Below are 17,645 nucleotides of genomic sequence, written 5' to 3'. Positions count from 1 at the left end.
TTGGAAGGTGAGAGGAGCCGACGTTCCATCTGCAGACACCCGCCGGGACGTGTGCACAATCGGCAGGTATCGGTAGATGTGAGGTCACTGGCACTGCTTACGTCCCGATGTGTGAGTGACACTGGAATAACCCTCTAAGGCCACACACATATTCGATGGTCATGGTTTGCATCTTCTGTCAGGGGGCCAAGTCTCCTAAATCATGAATTCGGAAGAGACAGCAAAACAAGACCGGTATCTCAGGTGTATGGCACCATTTCTGCTGTCTGGTCATTACATAGCAGTTTGGGGTCATAACAAGGGGTCACACAGGTGGGACCATTCTATACCGTCCATATGCCCTATGGATGGATTGTCCTCATGATACCTCTCTAAACTGCAGTGTCCAATGCTTTCTACCCTCCAGGTGCGGAGCAGCGTCTGCACGTCTACTAACCCTAAAGACTTTACATTAGAATTTGCATTTCCGCCAGACACTTATAGAAAGTCGTTATGCCCGAGGGCTGACGAACTGGATTTTGTACATGTCACAGGCGGCCTTAGCAGGGTTTTACGCTTTATGTAATGAAGCTTCAACTAATCTGAGCTTCAAAAACTCGAAAGAAAGAAAATTCTAGTAAAAACACAAGTAACTTTTCAGCAGTTTATATATTTTAACATCTGTAGAGATCAAGAAAAAAAAAATAGTATTTATCAGTTAATATTAATATATTGTAGGATCCAGCTAACTAGGGGTCCAGTACATCACCCAATAATCACCCAGCGCTCCTAAGAATACATTTCCCCATAAAAGTTTGGTATATACAGGCTGTCAAACATCCAACAAGTGCTAAAAAAAACATCTTTTTCGGCAGCACATCGTTCTCTGCAAATAGGACATGTGCTACCGAGAACAGTGACAGTAAACAATCTATTGTGTGCAGTCGTCCTGTCTAAACAGGCTATTAAACAGCCAACACAGCGGACCGGCGGGTGTGCAGGGTGTCACACAGCCATCAAATAGTGATGATCAATTAAACAGTAGTGGCCAACAACTATCGTCTACAGAAAATGTGAACTTTCAGTCTTTGTTCAGGTTTTCCTTCTTGCTTTTTGTTTTCCTTCCAGAGGCAGATTTGGACCCTATACTGAGAAATTGTACAATTGATTGGTGATTTTTTACACCCCAAAGCACTCTTAAAAAGGCTGTCCGGTCTAAAACGACAAGTCTGCAGTCACTCTGCGTAGCTGCGGACTTTTGAATCCTCCCAGCACGTGAACAGCAGCGATGTATGCGATATACATACTCCCGGGCACAGCCCGACTAGTGGGCACGGCCTAGCTCAATACACGGGTGAGTGCTGCACTTTTCATTTTACACTGGACAAATGCTTTAAGCCCCCCACCATTCAGCTGTCAGCTCTCCCATATACAGAAGCATTCGCTCTGCCGAACTCTCCCATGTTCTCTATGAATGAGTCGCTGCCATGTTCCTCTGGCAGAGGCTTATTTATCTCTTACAGAACAAAAGGCTCGGCTGTCTGAAACTGGAAATGACAGATCGTTATCTCCCCCAACATCATCTGTCGGGGGCACCATACACATTATACTGTCATCTGTACCCGTCCATATCGATACGCTGGGCTGACATTAGTCTAATGTGTACGGGGGGCCATAAAGCACCACACAGGCTGACACAATAGTGAACGCCAGTACTGAATCCTGACAGTACTCATTGTAAGGCCTTGTTGGTTTTTTCACCCGGATTATGCATCTGTGTGAAACAGAAAGCCCCAATTTCTTACGTTTTTCACAAAAGAATTGCCCATGGAATTCAATGAGTTTGTAAAAAAAAAAAAAAATAATAATAATGCCATACTGAAACGATCCGTATGACATCCATTGCAAAAATTAAATAGGAAAGTTTGAGGCCTTATATTTATTAATCGTGGATGAAAAGAACAAATGTCATCCAGATGACCGAAATATAAAAACAGACATATAGAAAACCATATACGTGAAAATGATGTTCCATAGGCTTGTCTGAACCCGGTCTAAGCCAGAGAGCTCCACCCGCTGCCATTAATATCGGTAGGGTTTAGATCTGGCAGAGGGTTGCAGATGCCATCACTCCATTACACACAGAAGATAAACCATACACCCTCAGCATTATATACTAAAGCTCCCGATCACAGGATGGTTACAGGTTACAAAGTGCTCTTAGTGCATATAAATAAATCATTGGGATCTGTGCTCCTACGGCAGAATGACAGCCATTCTGAAAAGAAGACGTTCGCTTTTCCTATGCATGCCATGTGGGATGTTGTTTCCTAAAGCAAAGCATGACATTTCCTTCCAGGAAATCTGCTTTTGTGGCGTAATGTCTGTATTGTTGAAATAGAAAGGAATCCGTTAAAAATGTGAATTATTTGTCGGAGTACCCAAAAGGCTCAAAGTGTCACTATTTATAACAGAACAGGACCCATGTACAAGACAATGTGTGACTGGTCTTTAAAGCACCACTACAATGATTTTTTTTTTATTGCACCTCTGGAGTGGTGCTTTAAATATTATTCGCCTGCCTCATACTCCCCCGCCTTCTTCCTTTTCCAGCGCCGCTCCAGGTGGTCTCTGGCGAAAAGTGACCTGCCGGCAGCTCCAGTGTTTTATGGAGCGGCTCAGAGGTCGCTTTTCAATACAAGTCTGAGACCCTCGCTCTGGCGCTCATAGACTTGCATTGAGTTCTTGTGACGTAACTTCTGACCGCAGGCCAATCAGGAGTTACAGGCGCAAGAAGGTGCCGCGAGACCGGAGCGGCATCAGTAAAAGGTGAAACCGCCGGAAGTTGAGTATAGAACGCGGGCAGACATTTAAAGCGCCACTCAACGCCGATAGAAAAAAAAGTTGAAGTCTGTAACAACTATACATCATATTACCACGCTGATGTGTAATGTATGATGCCGCTGCACGGGAAGTGAGCGGTGTCTCACGGTAACATCAGTGCCGCCTATTGTTTCCCCGCTATGGTCTCCTTCATGGAACAGTACATTGGATTGCTCCCAAATAATAATATGCATCACTACGAGACAAATCTAGGACAAGCCATTTGCATCAGACCTATGTACACGATCAATATACCTACTGGAAAATGCAAATTGCTTTATAGGAAAGACCTATTAATAACACAACTATGTATGGAGACATCTGGAGCTTATCAAAGGAACCGAGACACAGGTTTGCATCGCCTCCCTAAATAAGACAAGGCGATGATCAGATCATTCTGTTTGCACAGCGCACTTCACAAAGCTTCTAATAGTATAAAACGTGTCCACAGTATGCAACTTATACGCCCCAAACACACATCACCAACGCAAAGGAAAAACAAGTCGTACAAGTAACTACATTCCAAGGCTCCCGAGATCAATGGCCTCAAGCTACATCACATCCAAAAACATAAATGGACAATGAACAGGTCACTTTTAATCATTCATGCAGGTTTAAAGATAAATATATATATTTGATGCACATTTCCAGGCAGAAGAAACTTAGCTTCGTACAGTATCCGCCAAGTTTATGAATGTGAAAACTGGGAAGTTTTAAAATCCGCAGTATGTTAATTCTTTGTACGGATTTTATAGCCTTGGGACGTACAGGGTGAAATTCACAACAAAATCCGGTGGATTTTGATGCAGAAACACAGCAGAATTACAGAAGGAAATTTGCATCGAACCCACAGCGCGTGCAGCCGGCCTTAGAAGACCTATTCGACTGCTCTATTCCGTAGCTATTGCAAAATTCCTGGACTGAAGAGGAACACTGCTATACGGTCGTGTAGGAAACTTTGCAAAACATATCATGTACACAGCTCATCTGCAGACCTATGTACTGATGGATGCACTATGGGCATTCTGCCTCCATGGGAATGTAGCCTTCTTCCTGTCGTAGCCGGATCGGTGGTCACAACAGGTCAGTGTTGGTCACTTACATCAGGCTATGTAATCTTAAGGAGACTACACTACAGCATTTTCTTTCATGGCTGCACAAGATCAGACAACCCCCTTCAGAACGCAGACCCCCAGGGTGATTAGCTACTTTCCTTGGTTCCAGTTTCCAGCAAACCTCTGATTTTGCCAGATGAAGCTCTGATACTAGCGGCATCCAACAAAGACATCTTAGGTCCACCAAAATAGGGGCCACTGTCTCAGAGGGAGTGCCGAGTGAGAGCTCCCTTTCTCTATTGTCCATATACCTTAAAGGGAACCTGTCACCCCGTTTTTTGAGATTGAGATATAAATACTGTTAAATAGGGCCTGCGCTGTGTGTTACTATAGTGTATGTAGTGTACCCTGATTCCCCACCTACGCTGCGCAATACATTACCAAAGTCGCCGTTTTCGCCTGTCAATCAGGCTGGTCAGGTCGGGTGGGCGTGTTCACAGCGCTGGTTCTTCCTCAGCTTTACGTTGGTGGCGTAGTGGTGTCCGCACGTTGAGGTGACTAATCCACTGTGGGCACGTGAACAAGGAGCGCGCGATCTGCGCTATCACCCCCTGTCATCGGTGGGGGCGGCCATCTTCCTGGGGCCGCGCGTGCGCAGATGTAGTGCTCTGCTGCACGGGGCTTCAGGAAAATGGCCGCGGGATGCAGCGCGTGCGCACAAGAGATCGCGGCGGCCATTTTCCCAAAGCCGAGATGTAGTGTGACTCCGGCCTAAGAGAGGTATTCATACCAGACACGTAGGTTCCCAGCAAATCACCTTGTTGTTGGCTGCTGGGCATGCATGAATGGGCCAAATTATTTGCTAAGTACCATATCTCCATTTTTTCTTATTATCTAGAGCAGTAATACTATTCATATTTCATATATTACATATTTACATGGTTTAGCTCTACAAAGTGCAACTTTATTTGTTTGTTATATATAGAGATGGTTACAACTTACTCCTAGTTCGCACCCGTACACACCAGTTTTCTGATTTGGAAGTGCCAGTTTTTGTTATTTAAAGCAGATCATGAAGAACGATTGTAGTAATACACAAAGCAGAAAATAAAATGTAGAAAATGTGCTGAAATCACAAAAGTACTTATAGTTCTAGTTTTATCCAGCACCACTGCTCCGGTGCTCTTTGTAGCTCACTATTCACTGGGCTTCAGTGATGACGTGCTGTATGCACATAAGACCGCTGCAGGCAATCGCATGAGTGGCTGCAGAGGTCATGTGTAAATGCTACGTCTTCAATGCAACCAAATAAATGAAGATTGTCAGGGAGCAGTGGGGTAACCTGAAGCTCATCAGCCACAATGCAAAAAGCTCTAATAGAGCCCTCAACTATCACAGGTCTTTTTTTTTTTTCTTAAATCATTTTATTGAAGATTATACAACGTAACAAGGTCACATCATAGAACAAACAGTATTTCTCACTGCTGTCTGGCAAATTGAACCTTGCCCTTAACTTGAGATGAGCGAACCCGAACTGTTAAGAAAGAGTTTCCAGCTCCAAAGCTTGGGTCCTCATTGATTTCTATGGCGTTCGGGTTCAGGTTCAAGTAAAGTTCTGGTACCCGGACCGAACTTTGGACTAAAGTTCAGTCGAACACGACGAACCCACGGGTCCGCTCATCCCTACCCTTAACTAATTATGGGTCTCATATCTTTACCAAAAGCATAAGACCCCCATGGCAGGCACAGAATATCACATAGAGACTACTCCTCATAACCTGGGGACTAATGTGAGTGGTGCAGGGGGTTGTATGATATTGATGAGGATAGCTTGGACCTCCTTCCGGGAGTCTGGAGGACAATACCACATCAGGTGTGTACAGTCTACCGTCTCCTCCCCACATATGGCACTCTGCAGTGGTGGATATACCCATTTTATATAACCTGCTAGGTGTCGGGTAGCATGGATGAACTGTATACATTTGGACTAGCTTGTTATTAATTGCCGGTGAAATATATTGAGGGGAGGTTGAGGCCTTGCTCCAATCCGCCTATGATAGGGAGGGTATTACTGTCCTCCATTAGGCCTCAACAACTATCACAGGTCTTTAATAAAACTGTCCCTCTCATATGGGGCAAAGGGACCTTTTGGGCTGCAAGGTCCAGATGTAACTGCATCCCCTGCACCCACTATGGGGGCACGGAGCAGCACGCTTCGGAGGCAACTGTACGCTAGGTGGGTATAGAGATCGCCTGCACAATACGTCGCAATGCGTTGTTTATGGGAAAAAACGCATCCAGCAAAGTTGTTTGCAGGATGCGTTTTTGCCCCATAGATTAACATTAGCGACACATTGACACACGTTGCAACCGTCGTGCGACGGTTGCACCGTGTTGTGGCGGACCGCCGGGAGCAAAAAACGTTACATGCTTTTTGCTGCCGACGGACCGCTTTTTCCGACCGCGCATGCACGGCCGGAACTCCGCCCCCACACCTCACAATGGGGCAGCGGATGCGCAGGAAAAATGCATCCGCTGCCCCCGTTGTGACTCCGTTTCACTGCTAGCGTCGGAACCTCGGCCCGACGCACTGCGACGGGCCGAGTCCGACGCTAGTGTGAAAGTAGCCTTAGGCTACATGCACATGTGGAGTATCTGCAGCAGATTTTTCTGCATCAAATCCCAAAGTGTTGGCAGGAAAATAAAATAAGAATATTTGACGCACTTTTACCTGCATTTTTACCCTGTTCATTGGGGAAAATGCGGCAAAAATGGACATGCCGCACTTTGATGGTTACAATACGTAAAGAAAAAAGCCGCATGTGATTTCAGAAATCTAATTTATCTTTCGCTGTGAACTGCGGTGGTTTTACCCTTGAAAATTTTTGGGAAAAAAACTAAAACAATGTGACAAAAATGCATCGTGTGACCAAGCTTACTGTATCAATACATTTTGGATTTTTTTAATTTAAAAAAATCTTTGACTTATATAATTGAAAGAATCTGAAATCAGATGACAGACGTGCCGACGTGCCGTAAGTTTCACTATTAGAAACTTTACAAACTAAAATAGAAACTAAATGACTTCTGTGAAATTCTCTGCACATGAGCAATTAATAGTAGATACTTCCTTGTAGATTTCTTGCCTTGGACTTTGGGACGTTTTACAGCTCGCTCCCCCATTCTTGCATTACTCGGGAAATAACAAACAGATCTCTTTTCTTGGAAATCTGCAAATCTGCCTCTTGGAAATGCAAGTCCCGGCCTACATACACATAACGAAGAAAATAAAGCCGCACTCTGAAATGGCAAAAATAGCAAACATGGAAACTAGGAACTGCATTACTGCCATAGAAAATAGGTAAACGCTACTCTATGTACATACTGGAAAAATTGAATTGTGATATTGCGGTATTAATCAGCCGAGTCCTTCCTGCCCTATAAATTGTCAACTTTTCAGCCCGGGAGAGGTGTCATAACCGGGTTAGGTCCCCAACAATGAGGTACGCACTGTTGATGGCTGTTGGGCTGCAATGAATTGGCCAATTAGTACCTTCTCCTTTTTTTCTGTCATTTTTTTTAGCAATATTGCAGTTCCATTTTTCCAATATGCCATATGTACACAGAGTGTTATTAGATTTTCAGCAGTTTCATCAGTTTTTTACACTGATAAGGAAAAAAAAAAAAAAAAAAAAAGAATTCCTTCACCTTTTATCAGTGAAAAATGGACAGCACCCGGATGGCACTGACCCATAGACTCGCATTGTGACTTTGATCCGACACTCCGATCAATAGCGGACATGTCTCTGCAATTTTTCAAAAACCACTCGAAAAAATCTGACATAGGAACAGTCCCATAGACTGTGATAGATACGAGCGCTTTATGTGAAATACTGATGTGTATATGAGCCCTAAGGACAGGTCAGCAGGCCCGTGGCCAGACTATGACCGCTGTATATATTTCTATAAGGATGTCACACTAAGGTCGGGAATACTGCGGCCAGTCTGTGCATTGCTGTCTGAGCTCAGATCGATACCCAAGGACGTCTGCATGAATCCTAAGACTGATATTATTTGTCTGGAAACCCCCTTTAAGCTCAGGATGAGCAATGCTATGTCTTTCCCTGGAAAAACCCTGTTAAGTCCAGGAAGGCACTGCGGCATATCCAATCATCAAGCAGAAAAGGGAGTTTAAGTGGTAGATGCTTATGTTGTGATGCAGCCATACTGCCTGAAGGGGAGGCCTCCATGTAAACCATGAGATTGGCTGCAAGGGCCAGCATCATCTTCAGTACCAGCAGAGGATATTCATGGAGAAAGAAATGCTTATTTCTAAATTTCAGAACAATCCTTACACTTTTCTTACTTTTGGAAAACCCTGTAGGCACGCGGCCATATTAACGATGCACAGGGACTCTGTGTGCCCAATACAGACGTTATATGGGCGAGTCTTGTGTCTAGGTCACCCGATGACGATTTTGAAGTTTAGTCATGAGAGGTGTGTTCTAAAAAAGACATTTGTACAATATCCACATTAAAGTGAATGTTACGTCCACAAATATTTTTATTATTAAAATAATACATTTAAAATAAATTTTTTTAAAAAAAGCTACTTTGCAATATAGGACAGTTAAAGAAACGCCAAACCGATTTGTGTATACAGCTCCAATGCAGTCAATGTGTCTCCATGGTAACAGACTGCAAACAATCCCAACGTAATCTGATCCTGCAGTCACATTCCCTTCTATCTGTCCGCTACTTGTGGGCGACCTATAAAATGTACATCAGCGAAAAGTCGAGGAAAACTACAGTAAAGTATTAGACAGATTGCAGAACTCAGAGGGTTTCATCAGTCCAACCTTCAGCGCCCCACAGCTTCAGAGCCAGGTACGAGAGGCCGAGATTGGGTCAGGAGACCCATGGCCAGACATGACGGTCCATCTCAGAACCTGAAAGCCGGACATGTGAAGGCTGCACAGAATGTCTTCACAGGAGATGGAGACACAAAAACAGTTTGACATTAATTAAAATCTATGAAAAGTGACTTTTTTTCTCTCATTTTAGATTTATTAAGGCAATAAAAATTAAATTGTCTGAGAAGGTGGCGCCAGCTATCAAAGGGTTATTCTCCTCATAGCCCGCTATCACCTATCCATTGGTGGATGCAGACAGAAGAAGCAAGATCAATTTATGGGCCTGTTCTAGTCCTATAGCTCATCATAATGCACAATTCCACCTGCTTTGAAGGTAAACATGGCCCCCATACCTTTCGGGCCCCTGTGTAGGCTGCACCAATGATATGCCCGCCCCTGCACCTATCCACAGCGGTCAGACCTTCAGCGACCTGCGAGTTATCACCTACAGTATTATTGGTGATGCCAAGGTAAAGGCCCCACAAGCACAACCAATAATATCAATGGCTCGGTCAACAGTCTCCTGTATATAGGGGCCTCTATAGCCCGGCAGATGTGTCGGGGGCAGAGGTATCCGGCACGGCCAATTTCAGGCTGCCGATCCTATGGTTCCCAGTGATACAAACCACTGGCAGAGGCAAGGCTGCCAGAGAACACAGCGCTCAGCTGTACCAGTGTATGAAGGAATCGCCAAATGCCATCTATCATGTATGGCGGATAAACCCTTTAAAGGACCGGAGATAAGGGATAGATATATATATATATATATATAGATACAGATATCAATGGTAATTTTTATGGTTTTTACAAGGTGGCGGAGCTCACAGGATATTAATGAAAATCAGCCTTGAGACGCCCCCAGAAAATCCTGTTAGCACCGACCCCTTGGAAGAGACAATAAAAATGAGTACTGAATAGTAAAAGAATAAAAACTGAAAATGTGAGCCCCTTAAAAAATAGTGAGGAAAGAATGGTTGTAGATGACGAGGAAAAAGCTAACATATTAAACACCTTCTTCTCCACGGTATTCACGGTGGAAAATGAAATGCTAGGTGAAATCCCAAGAAACAATGAAAACCCTATATTAACCCCTTTCTGCCAGCTGACGGAATAGTACGTCAGCTGGCAGATCCCCTGCTTTGAGGTGGGCTCCGGCGGTGAGCCCACCTCAAAGCCGCGACATGTCAGCTGTTTTGTACAGCTGACATGTGCGCGCAATGAGCGCGAGCGGAATCGCGATCCGCCCGCGCCCATTAACTAGTTAAATGCCGCCGTCAAGCGCTGACAGCGGCATTTAACTAGCGCTCCCGGCCGCGCGTCCGGAGGTGCTCGCACTGCGGACCCCCGTCACATGATCGGGGGTCAGCAGTGCATCGCCATAACAACCAGAGGTCTCCTTGAGACCTCTATGGTTGTTGATGGCAGATTGCTTTGAGCGCCACCCTGTGGTCGGCGTTCAAAGCAACCCTGCATTTCTGCTACATAGAGGTGATCTGTACTTCACCTCTATGTAGCAGAGCCGATAGAGTTATGCATGCTTCTAGCCTCCCACGGAGGCTATTGAAGCATGCCAAAATTAAAAAAAAAAAGTGATTAAAAATATTAAAAAAATAAAAAATATATAAAAGTTCAAATCACCCCCCTTTCGCCCCAATCAAAATAAAACAATAAAAAAAAAATCAAACATACACATATTTGGTATCGCCGCGTTCAGAATCGCCCGATCTATCAATAAAAACAAAGGATTAACCTGACCGCTAAATGACGTAGCGAGAAAAAAAATCAAAACGCCAAAATTACGTTTTTTTGGTTGCCGCGACATTGCATTAAAATGCAATAACGGGCGATCAAAAGAACGTATCTACACCAAAATGGTATCATTAAAAACGCCAGCTCGGCACGAAAAAATAAGCCCTCACTTAACCCCAGATCACGAAAATTGGAGACGCTACGGGTATCGGAAAATCGCGCATTTTTTTGTTTTTTTAGCAAAATTTGGAATTTTTTTTCACCACTTAGATAAAAAATAACCTAGACATGTTTGGTGTCTATGAACTCGTAATGACCTGGAGAATCATAATGGCAGGTTAGTTTTAGCATTTAGTGAACCTAGCAAAAAAGCCAAACAAAAAACAAGTGTGAGATTGCACTTTTTTTGCAATTTCATCACACTTGGAATTTTTCTCCCGTTTTCTGTTACATGGCATGGTAAAATCAATGGTATCTTTCAAAAGTACATCTCGTCCCGCAAAAAATAAGCCCTCACATGACCATATTGACGGAAAAACAAAAAAGTTATGGCTCTGGGAAGGAGGGGAGCAAAAAACGAAAATGAAAAAGCGGAAAAAGCTCCGGGGGTGAAGGGGTTAAGGGTCACCAATCTAACCCAAGAAGAGGTGCGAAACCGGCTAAATAAGATTAAAATAGATAAATCTCCGGGTCCGGATGGCATACACCCACGAGTACTAAGGGAACTAAGTAATGTAATAGATAAACCATTATTTCTTATTTTTAGGGACTCTATAGAGACAGGGTCTGTTCCGCAGGACTGGCGCATAGCAAATGTGGTGCCAATATTCAAAAAGGGCTCTAAAAGTGAACCTGGAAATTATAGGCCAGTAAGTCTAACCTCTATTGTTGGTAAAATATTTGAAGGGTTTCTGAGGGATGTTATTCTGGATTATCTCAATGAGAATAACTGTTTAACTCCATATCAGCATGGGTTTATGAGAAATCGCTCCTGTCAAACCAATCTAATCAGTTTTTATGAAGAGGTAAGCTATAGGCTGGACCACGGTGAGTCATTGGACGTGGTATATCTCGATTTTTCCAAAGCGTTTGATACCGTGCCGCACAAGAGGTTGGTACACAAAATGAGAATGCTTGGTCTGGGGGAAATTGTGTGTAAATGGGTTAGTAACTGGCTTAGTGATAGAAAGCAGAGGGTGGTTATAAATGGTATAGTCTCTAACTGGGTCGCTGTGACCAGTGGGGTACCGCAGGGGTCAGTATTGGGACCTGTTCTCTTCAACATATTCATTAATGATCTGGTAGAAGGTTTACACAGTAAAATATCGATATTTGCAGATGATACAAAACTATGTAAAGCAGTTAATACAAGAGAAGATAGTATTCTGCTACAGATGGATCTGGATAAGTTGGAAACTTGGGCTGAAAGGTGGCAGATGAGGTTTAACAATGATAAATGTAAGGTTATACACATGGGAAGAGGGAATCAATATCACCATTACACACTGAACGGGAAACCACTGGGTAAATCTGACAGGGAGAAGGACTTGGGGATCCTAGTTAATGATAAACTTACCTGGAGCAGCCAGTGCCAGGCAGCAGCTGCCAAGGCAAACAGGATCATGGGGTGCATTAAAAGAGGTCTGGATACACATGATGAGAGCATTATACTGCCTCTGTACAAATCCCTAGTTAGACCGCACATGGAGTACTGTGTCCAGTTTTGGGCACCGGTGCTCAGGAAGGATATAATGGAACTAGAGAGAGTACAAAGGAGGGCAACAAAATTAATAAAGGGGATGGGAGAACTACAATACCCAGATAGATTAGCGAAATTAGGATTATTTAGTCTAGAAAAAAGACGACTGAGGGGCGATCTAATAACCATGTATAAGTATATAAGGGGACAATACAAATATCTCGCTGAGGATCTGTTTATACCAAGGAAGGTGACGGGCACAAGGGGGCATTCTTTGCGTCTGGAGGAGAGAAGGTTTTTCCACCAACATAGAAGAGGATTCTTTACTGTTAGGGCAGTGAGAATCTGGAATTGCTTGCCTGAGGAGGTGGTGATGGCGAACTCAGTCGAGGGGTTCAAGAGAGGCCTGGATGTCTTCCTGGAGCAGAACAATATTGTATCATACAATTATTAGGTTCTGTAGAAGGACGTAGATCTGGGTATTTATTATGATGGAATATAGGCTGAACTGGATGGACAAATGTCTTTTTTCGGCCTAACTATGTTACTATGAATAAAGAAGCCCCCTGGTACTGTGAGGGAGATTACCCCCCCTAATAAAAACAAATAAATAAATTACAACATGAGAAAAAGAAATGGAATAATCATGGGAGCGACATTAATGAAATCAGAGCATGAATTGGCGCGGTCGGAGGGCCTGAGGGTGCACGCGGTGATATGAATTTAGGATGTCTGTGTGTAACATGCACCTGTCCCCACCAGATCAGACACGGGGGATGGAGCGGACCCTCTATCCCTCCCCCAATAATGGAGGCCGAGCGCCTTCTGCTCCACAATAAGGACATTTCCTAAGATAAACCTGAGATTTCTTAAAGTTTGAGAAGTGATGCAACTCCCTGAAGAACTGAACCTTCTAGTTCCCATGAAGATCCGCACCCAGGGTGGCAGATGTGCCAACTCCACCGCGCAGCCACAATGTGACACCCACGGGCCTGGAAAGCAACACATTATTATTATGGGACTGGATCAACAGCTGAATACAAAGGGAGAGTGTGGGGGAGGCGGATGATGGGGGTTGTGCTCCTGCTGCCATCCAGGATGATGGGGAGTAGGCGCAGAGCTGGGCAGGGCGTGGTGCTCACACATCATGGCTCCATATTGCTTCTCTGCCCAAATAAACAGCCTGATGTGAGGGGCAGGAGGTGATGAGCTGCCCCCAGGTGCCAGCTGGTCACCACAGAGGGGCTACCTGTCCCCAGCAACTGGGGGCACAACACAAGGAGAACATTCCATGACCTCGTTCACACCACACATCGCATAGTGTCGCACAAGTCATGCGACAACTCGTGCTGCATGTGGTGGCAGCGGCCATTATTACCTCTTTGGTATAGTCTCCGGGGCTGGCACCGCTGCCCGTGTGCGGCGCGGAGGGGCTGCCATGGCTCGGCTGTAGGCTGCTGCTCCCTGCAGGTGGCTGGCTCGGGCCTTCGCCGTGGCTCGGGGTCTCGGTGCCGCCCTCCTCGTTGGAGCCCGTGGGGAGCAGGGCACTGGCCGCGCCGGCCTCCGCCGCATCCGCAGACACCGTGTGCACCAGCCAGGCGCTGACCTCCGTGCGGGGCACCCGTGTGTCCCCCAGCGCCCTCACCTCCAGCAGCCTCCGGGCAGTGAAGAAGGAGTCCAGGTCGGGGCTCTTGGGGTGCAGGCTGGAGCCCTCCCAGGTGTCCCGCAGGCTGTGGAAGGGGATCTGCGAGTAGGCAGAGCTGGTGCCCAGGATGATCTCCCTGATGGGCGGCAGGTAGGAGTCCAGGTCCACCCGCACCCCGACCAGGCTCAGCAGGATGGCGAACTGCAGCAGACCTTCTGTCATATACTTCTTCAGATCCTTCATTGTATCCCTGCCGGGCCGAGAGGACGAGCGAACTTCCCAGCAACCTCTGCTACCGCTCAGTCCGCTGCCAGGGGCCGTGGGCACAGGATGCAGGCGGCGGGCATAACCGGGGAGCAGCCGGGGGATCCCTGCACCCGGGAGAAGACAAAGAGCTCGCCGGCTGCTCCGCCACCGCCAGACACAAAGGCATCAGCCACCGACAATGCCGGGCATGGCTACTTCCCACAGGCAGGCCGGCAGGGCGGTGGGCAGAGCCGCGGGGAGGAGCTGAGGGAGAGGAGGTGGGTGCAGGAAGGTGTGAACGGCACCCGGAGCCGCGGACTGCCCGGAGGACACGTGCTGCTCCCATCATCACCGGCAGATCTGCGCCCACTACCCCCATCATCACCGGCAGCTCTGCGCCCACTACCCCCATCATCACCGGCAGCTCTGCCCCCACTACCCCCATCATCACCGGCAGCTCTGCGCCTACTACCCCCATCATCACCGGCAGCCCTGCGCCCACTACCCCCATCATCACCGGCAGCTCTGCGCCCACTACCCCCATCATCACCGGCAGCTCTGCGCCCACTACTCCCATCATCACCGGCACCTCTGCACCCACTACCCCCATCATCACCGGCAGCTCTGCCCCCACTACCCCCATCATCACCGGCAGCTCTGCGCCCACTACCCCCATCATCACCGGCAGCTCTGCGCCCACTACCCCCATCATCACCGGCAGCTCTGCGCCCACTACTCCCATCATCACCGGCAGGTCTGCACCCACTACTCCCATCATCACCGGCACCTCTGCACCCACTACCCCCATCATCACCGGCAGCTCTGCCCCCACTACCCCCATCATCACCGGCAGCTCTGCGCCCACTACCCCCATCATCACCGGCAGCTCTGCGCCCACTACCCCCATCATCACCGGCAGCTCTGCGCCCACTACTCCCATCATCACCGGCAGGTCTGCACCCACTACTCCCATCATCACCGGCAGCTCTGCGCCCACTACCCCCATCATCACCGGCAGCTCTGCGCCCACGACCCCCATCATCACCGGCAGCCCTGCACCCACTACTCCCATCATCACCGGCAGGTCTGCAGCCATTACTCCCATCATCACCGGCAGCTCTGCGCCCACTACCCCCATCATCACCGGCAGCTCTGCACCCACTACTCCCATCATCACCGGCAGCTCTGCGCCCACTACCCCCATCATCACCGGCAGCTCTGCCCCCATTACTCCCATCATCACCGGCAGCTCTGCACCCACTACTCCCATCATCACCGGCAGCTCTGCACCCACTACCCCCATCATCACCGGCAGCTCTGCCCCCATTACTCCCATCATCACCGGCAGCTCTGCGCCCACTACCCCCATCATCACCGGCAGCTCTGCACCCACTACTCCCATCATCACCGGCAGCTCTGCCCCCATTACTCCCATCATCACCGGCAGCTCTGCGCCCACTACCCCCATCATCACCGGCAGCTCTGCACCCACTACTCCCATCATCACCGGCAGCTCTGCCCCCATTACCCCCATCATCACCGGCAGCTCTGCGCCCACTACCCCCATCATCACCGGCAGCTCTGCCCCCATTACTCCCATCATCACCGGCAGCTCTGCGCCCACTACCCCCATCATCACCGGCAGCTCTGCCCCCATTACTCCCATCATCACCGGCAGCTCTGCGCCCACTACCCCCATCATCACCGGCAGCTCTGCGCCTACTACCCCCATCATCACCGGCAGCTCTGCACCCACTACTCCCATCATCACCGGCAGCTCTGCTCCAACTACTCCCATCATCACCGGCAGCTCTGCACCCACTACCCCCATCATCACCGGCAGCTCTGCACCCACTACTCCCATCATCACCGGCAGCTCTGCGCCTACTACTCCCATCATCACCGGCAGCTCTGCGCCTACTACCCCCATCATCACCGGCAGCTCTGCGCCTACTACCCCCATCATCACCGGCAGCTCTGCTCCAACTACTCCCATCATCACCGGCAGCTCTGCACCCACTACCCCCATCATCACCGGCAGCTCTGCACCTACTACTCCCATCATCACCGGCAGCTCTGCGCCCATTACTCCCATCATCACCGGCAGCTCTGCGCCCACTACCCCCATCATCACCGGCAGCTCTGCGCCCACTACCCCCATCATCACCGGCAGCTCTGCACCCACTACTCCCATCATCACCGGCAGCTCTGCGCCCACTACCCCCATCATCACCGGCAGCTCTGCCCCCATTACTCCCATCATCACCGGCAGCTCTGCACCCACTACTCCCATCATCACCGGCAGCTCTGCACCCACTACCCCCATCATCACCGGCAGCTCTGCACCCACTACTCCCATCATCACTGGCAGCTCTGCACCCACTACTCCCATCATCACCGGCAGCTCTGCGCCTACAACTCCCATCATCACCGGCTGCTCTGCACCCACTACTCCCATCATCACCGGCAGCTCTGCGCCTACTACCCCCATCATCACCGGCAGATCTGCACCCACTACTCCCATCATCACCGGCAGGTCTGCACCCACTACTCCCATCATCACCGGCAGATCTGCGCCTACAACTCCCATCATCACCGGCAGCTCTGCACCCACTACTCCCATCATCACCGGCAGCTCTGCACCCACTACTCCCATCATCACCGGCAGCTCTGCGCCTACTACTCCCATCATCACCGGCAGCTCTGCACCCACTACCCCCATCATCACCGGCACCTCTGCACCCACTACCCCCATCATCACCGGCAGCTCTGCGCCCACGACCCCCATCATCACCGGCAGCCCTGCACCCACTACTCCCATCATCACCGGCAGGTCTGCAGCCACTACTCCCATCATCACCGGCAGCTCTGCACCCACTACACCCATCATCACCGGCAGGTCTGCACCCACTACCCCCATCATCACTGGCAGCTCTGCACCCACTACCCCCATCATCACCGGCAGCTCTGCGCCCACTACCCCCATCATCACCGGCAGCTCTGCGCCCACTACTCCCATCATCACCGGCAGGTCTGCACCCACTACTCCCATCATCACCGGCAGCTCTGCGCCCACTACCCCCATCATCACCGGCAGCTCTGCGCCCACTACCCCCATCATCACCGGCAGCTCTGCACCCACTACTCCCATCATCACCCCCTGTGGGAGGTGGAGCCGCATATTCATCACTGTAATGGGCGGCACCACATGACCGCTCATACAGGAGAAGCTGCGGCGAGAAGAAGCAGCGAGGGAGCCGGGTAAGTATTTTATTAACAGTGGGGGGGCGCACAGGGGGTGGGAGGGGGTTGGGGACAGGGATCTTTTTTTTAAACACCAAAAAAAAAAGATTTTTCATATCTTCTCTCCAGCGAACGCTGCTGGAGAGAAGAAATGAATGGCGGCTTCAGCACCACGCTGGGGGGACAGTGCTTACTGTAGCGCTGTCTCCTGCAGGGCACACAGACTGCACACA

General features: G+C 48.6%; 1 protein-coding gene across 2 annotated transcripts in view; it reads right to left on the bottom strand.

Annotated features, from left to right (window-relative positions):
* Positions 1-14,393, bottom strand: part of NFE2L3 (NFE2 like bZIP transcription factor 3) — a 36,844-nt gene extending 22,451 nt beyond the window's left edge. The window contains exon 1 of one of the 2 annotated variants that reach the window (XM_069729880.1): positions 13,657-14,393. In XM_069729880.1, the coding sequence (XP_069585981.1) occupies positions 13,657-14,166 (510 nt within the window). In that variant the 5' untranslated portion in view covers positions 14,167-14,393. The remainder of the gene's footprint in view (positions 1-13,656) is intronic. The other variant, XM_069729881.1, reaches the window with a different exon arrangement.
* Between the last annotated feature and the right edge of the window lie 3,252 nt (positions 14,394-17,645).

The sequence above is a fragment of the Ranitomeya imitator genome, chromosome 6 (genome assembly GCF_032444005.1).
Source record: "Ranitomeya imitator isolate aRanImi1 chromosome 6, aRanImi1.pri, whole genome shotgun sequence".
Taxonomy (NCBI): Eukaryota; Metazoa; Chordata; class Amphibia; order Anura; family Dendrobatidae; genus Ranitomeya; species Ranitomeya imitator.
Note: the sequence above shows the minus strand (reverse complement) of the source record. Positions and strands in the feature narration are given on the sequence as shown.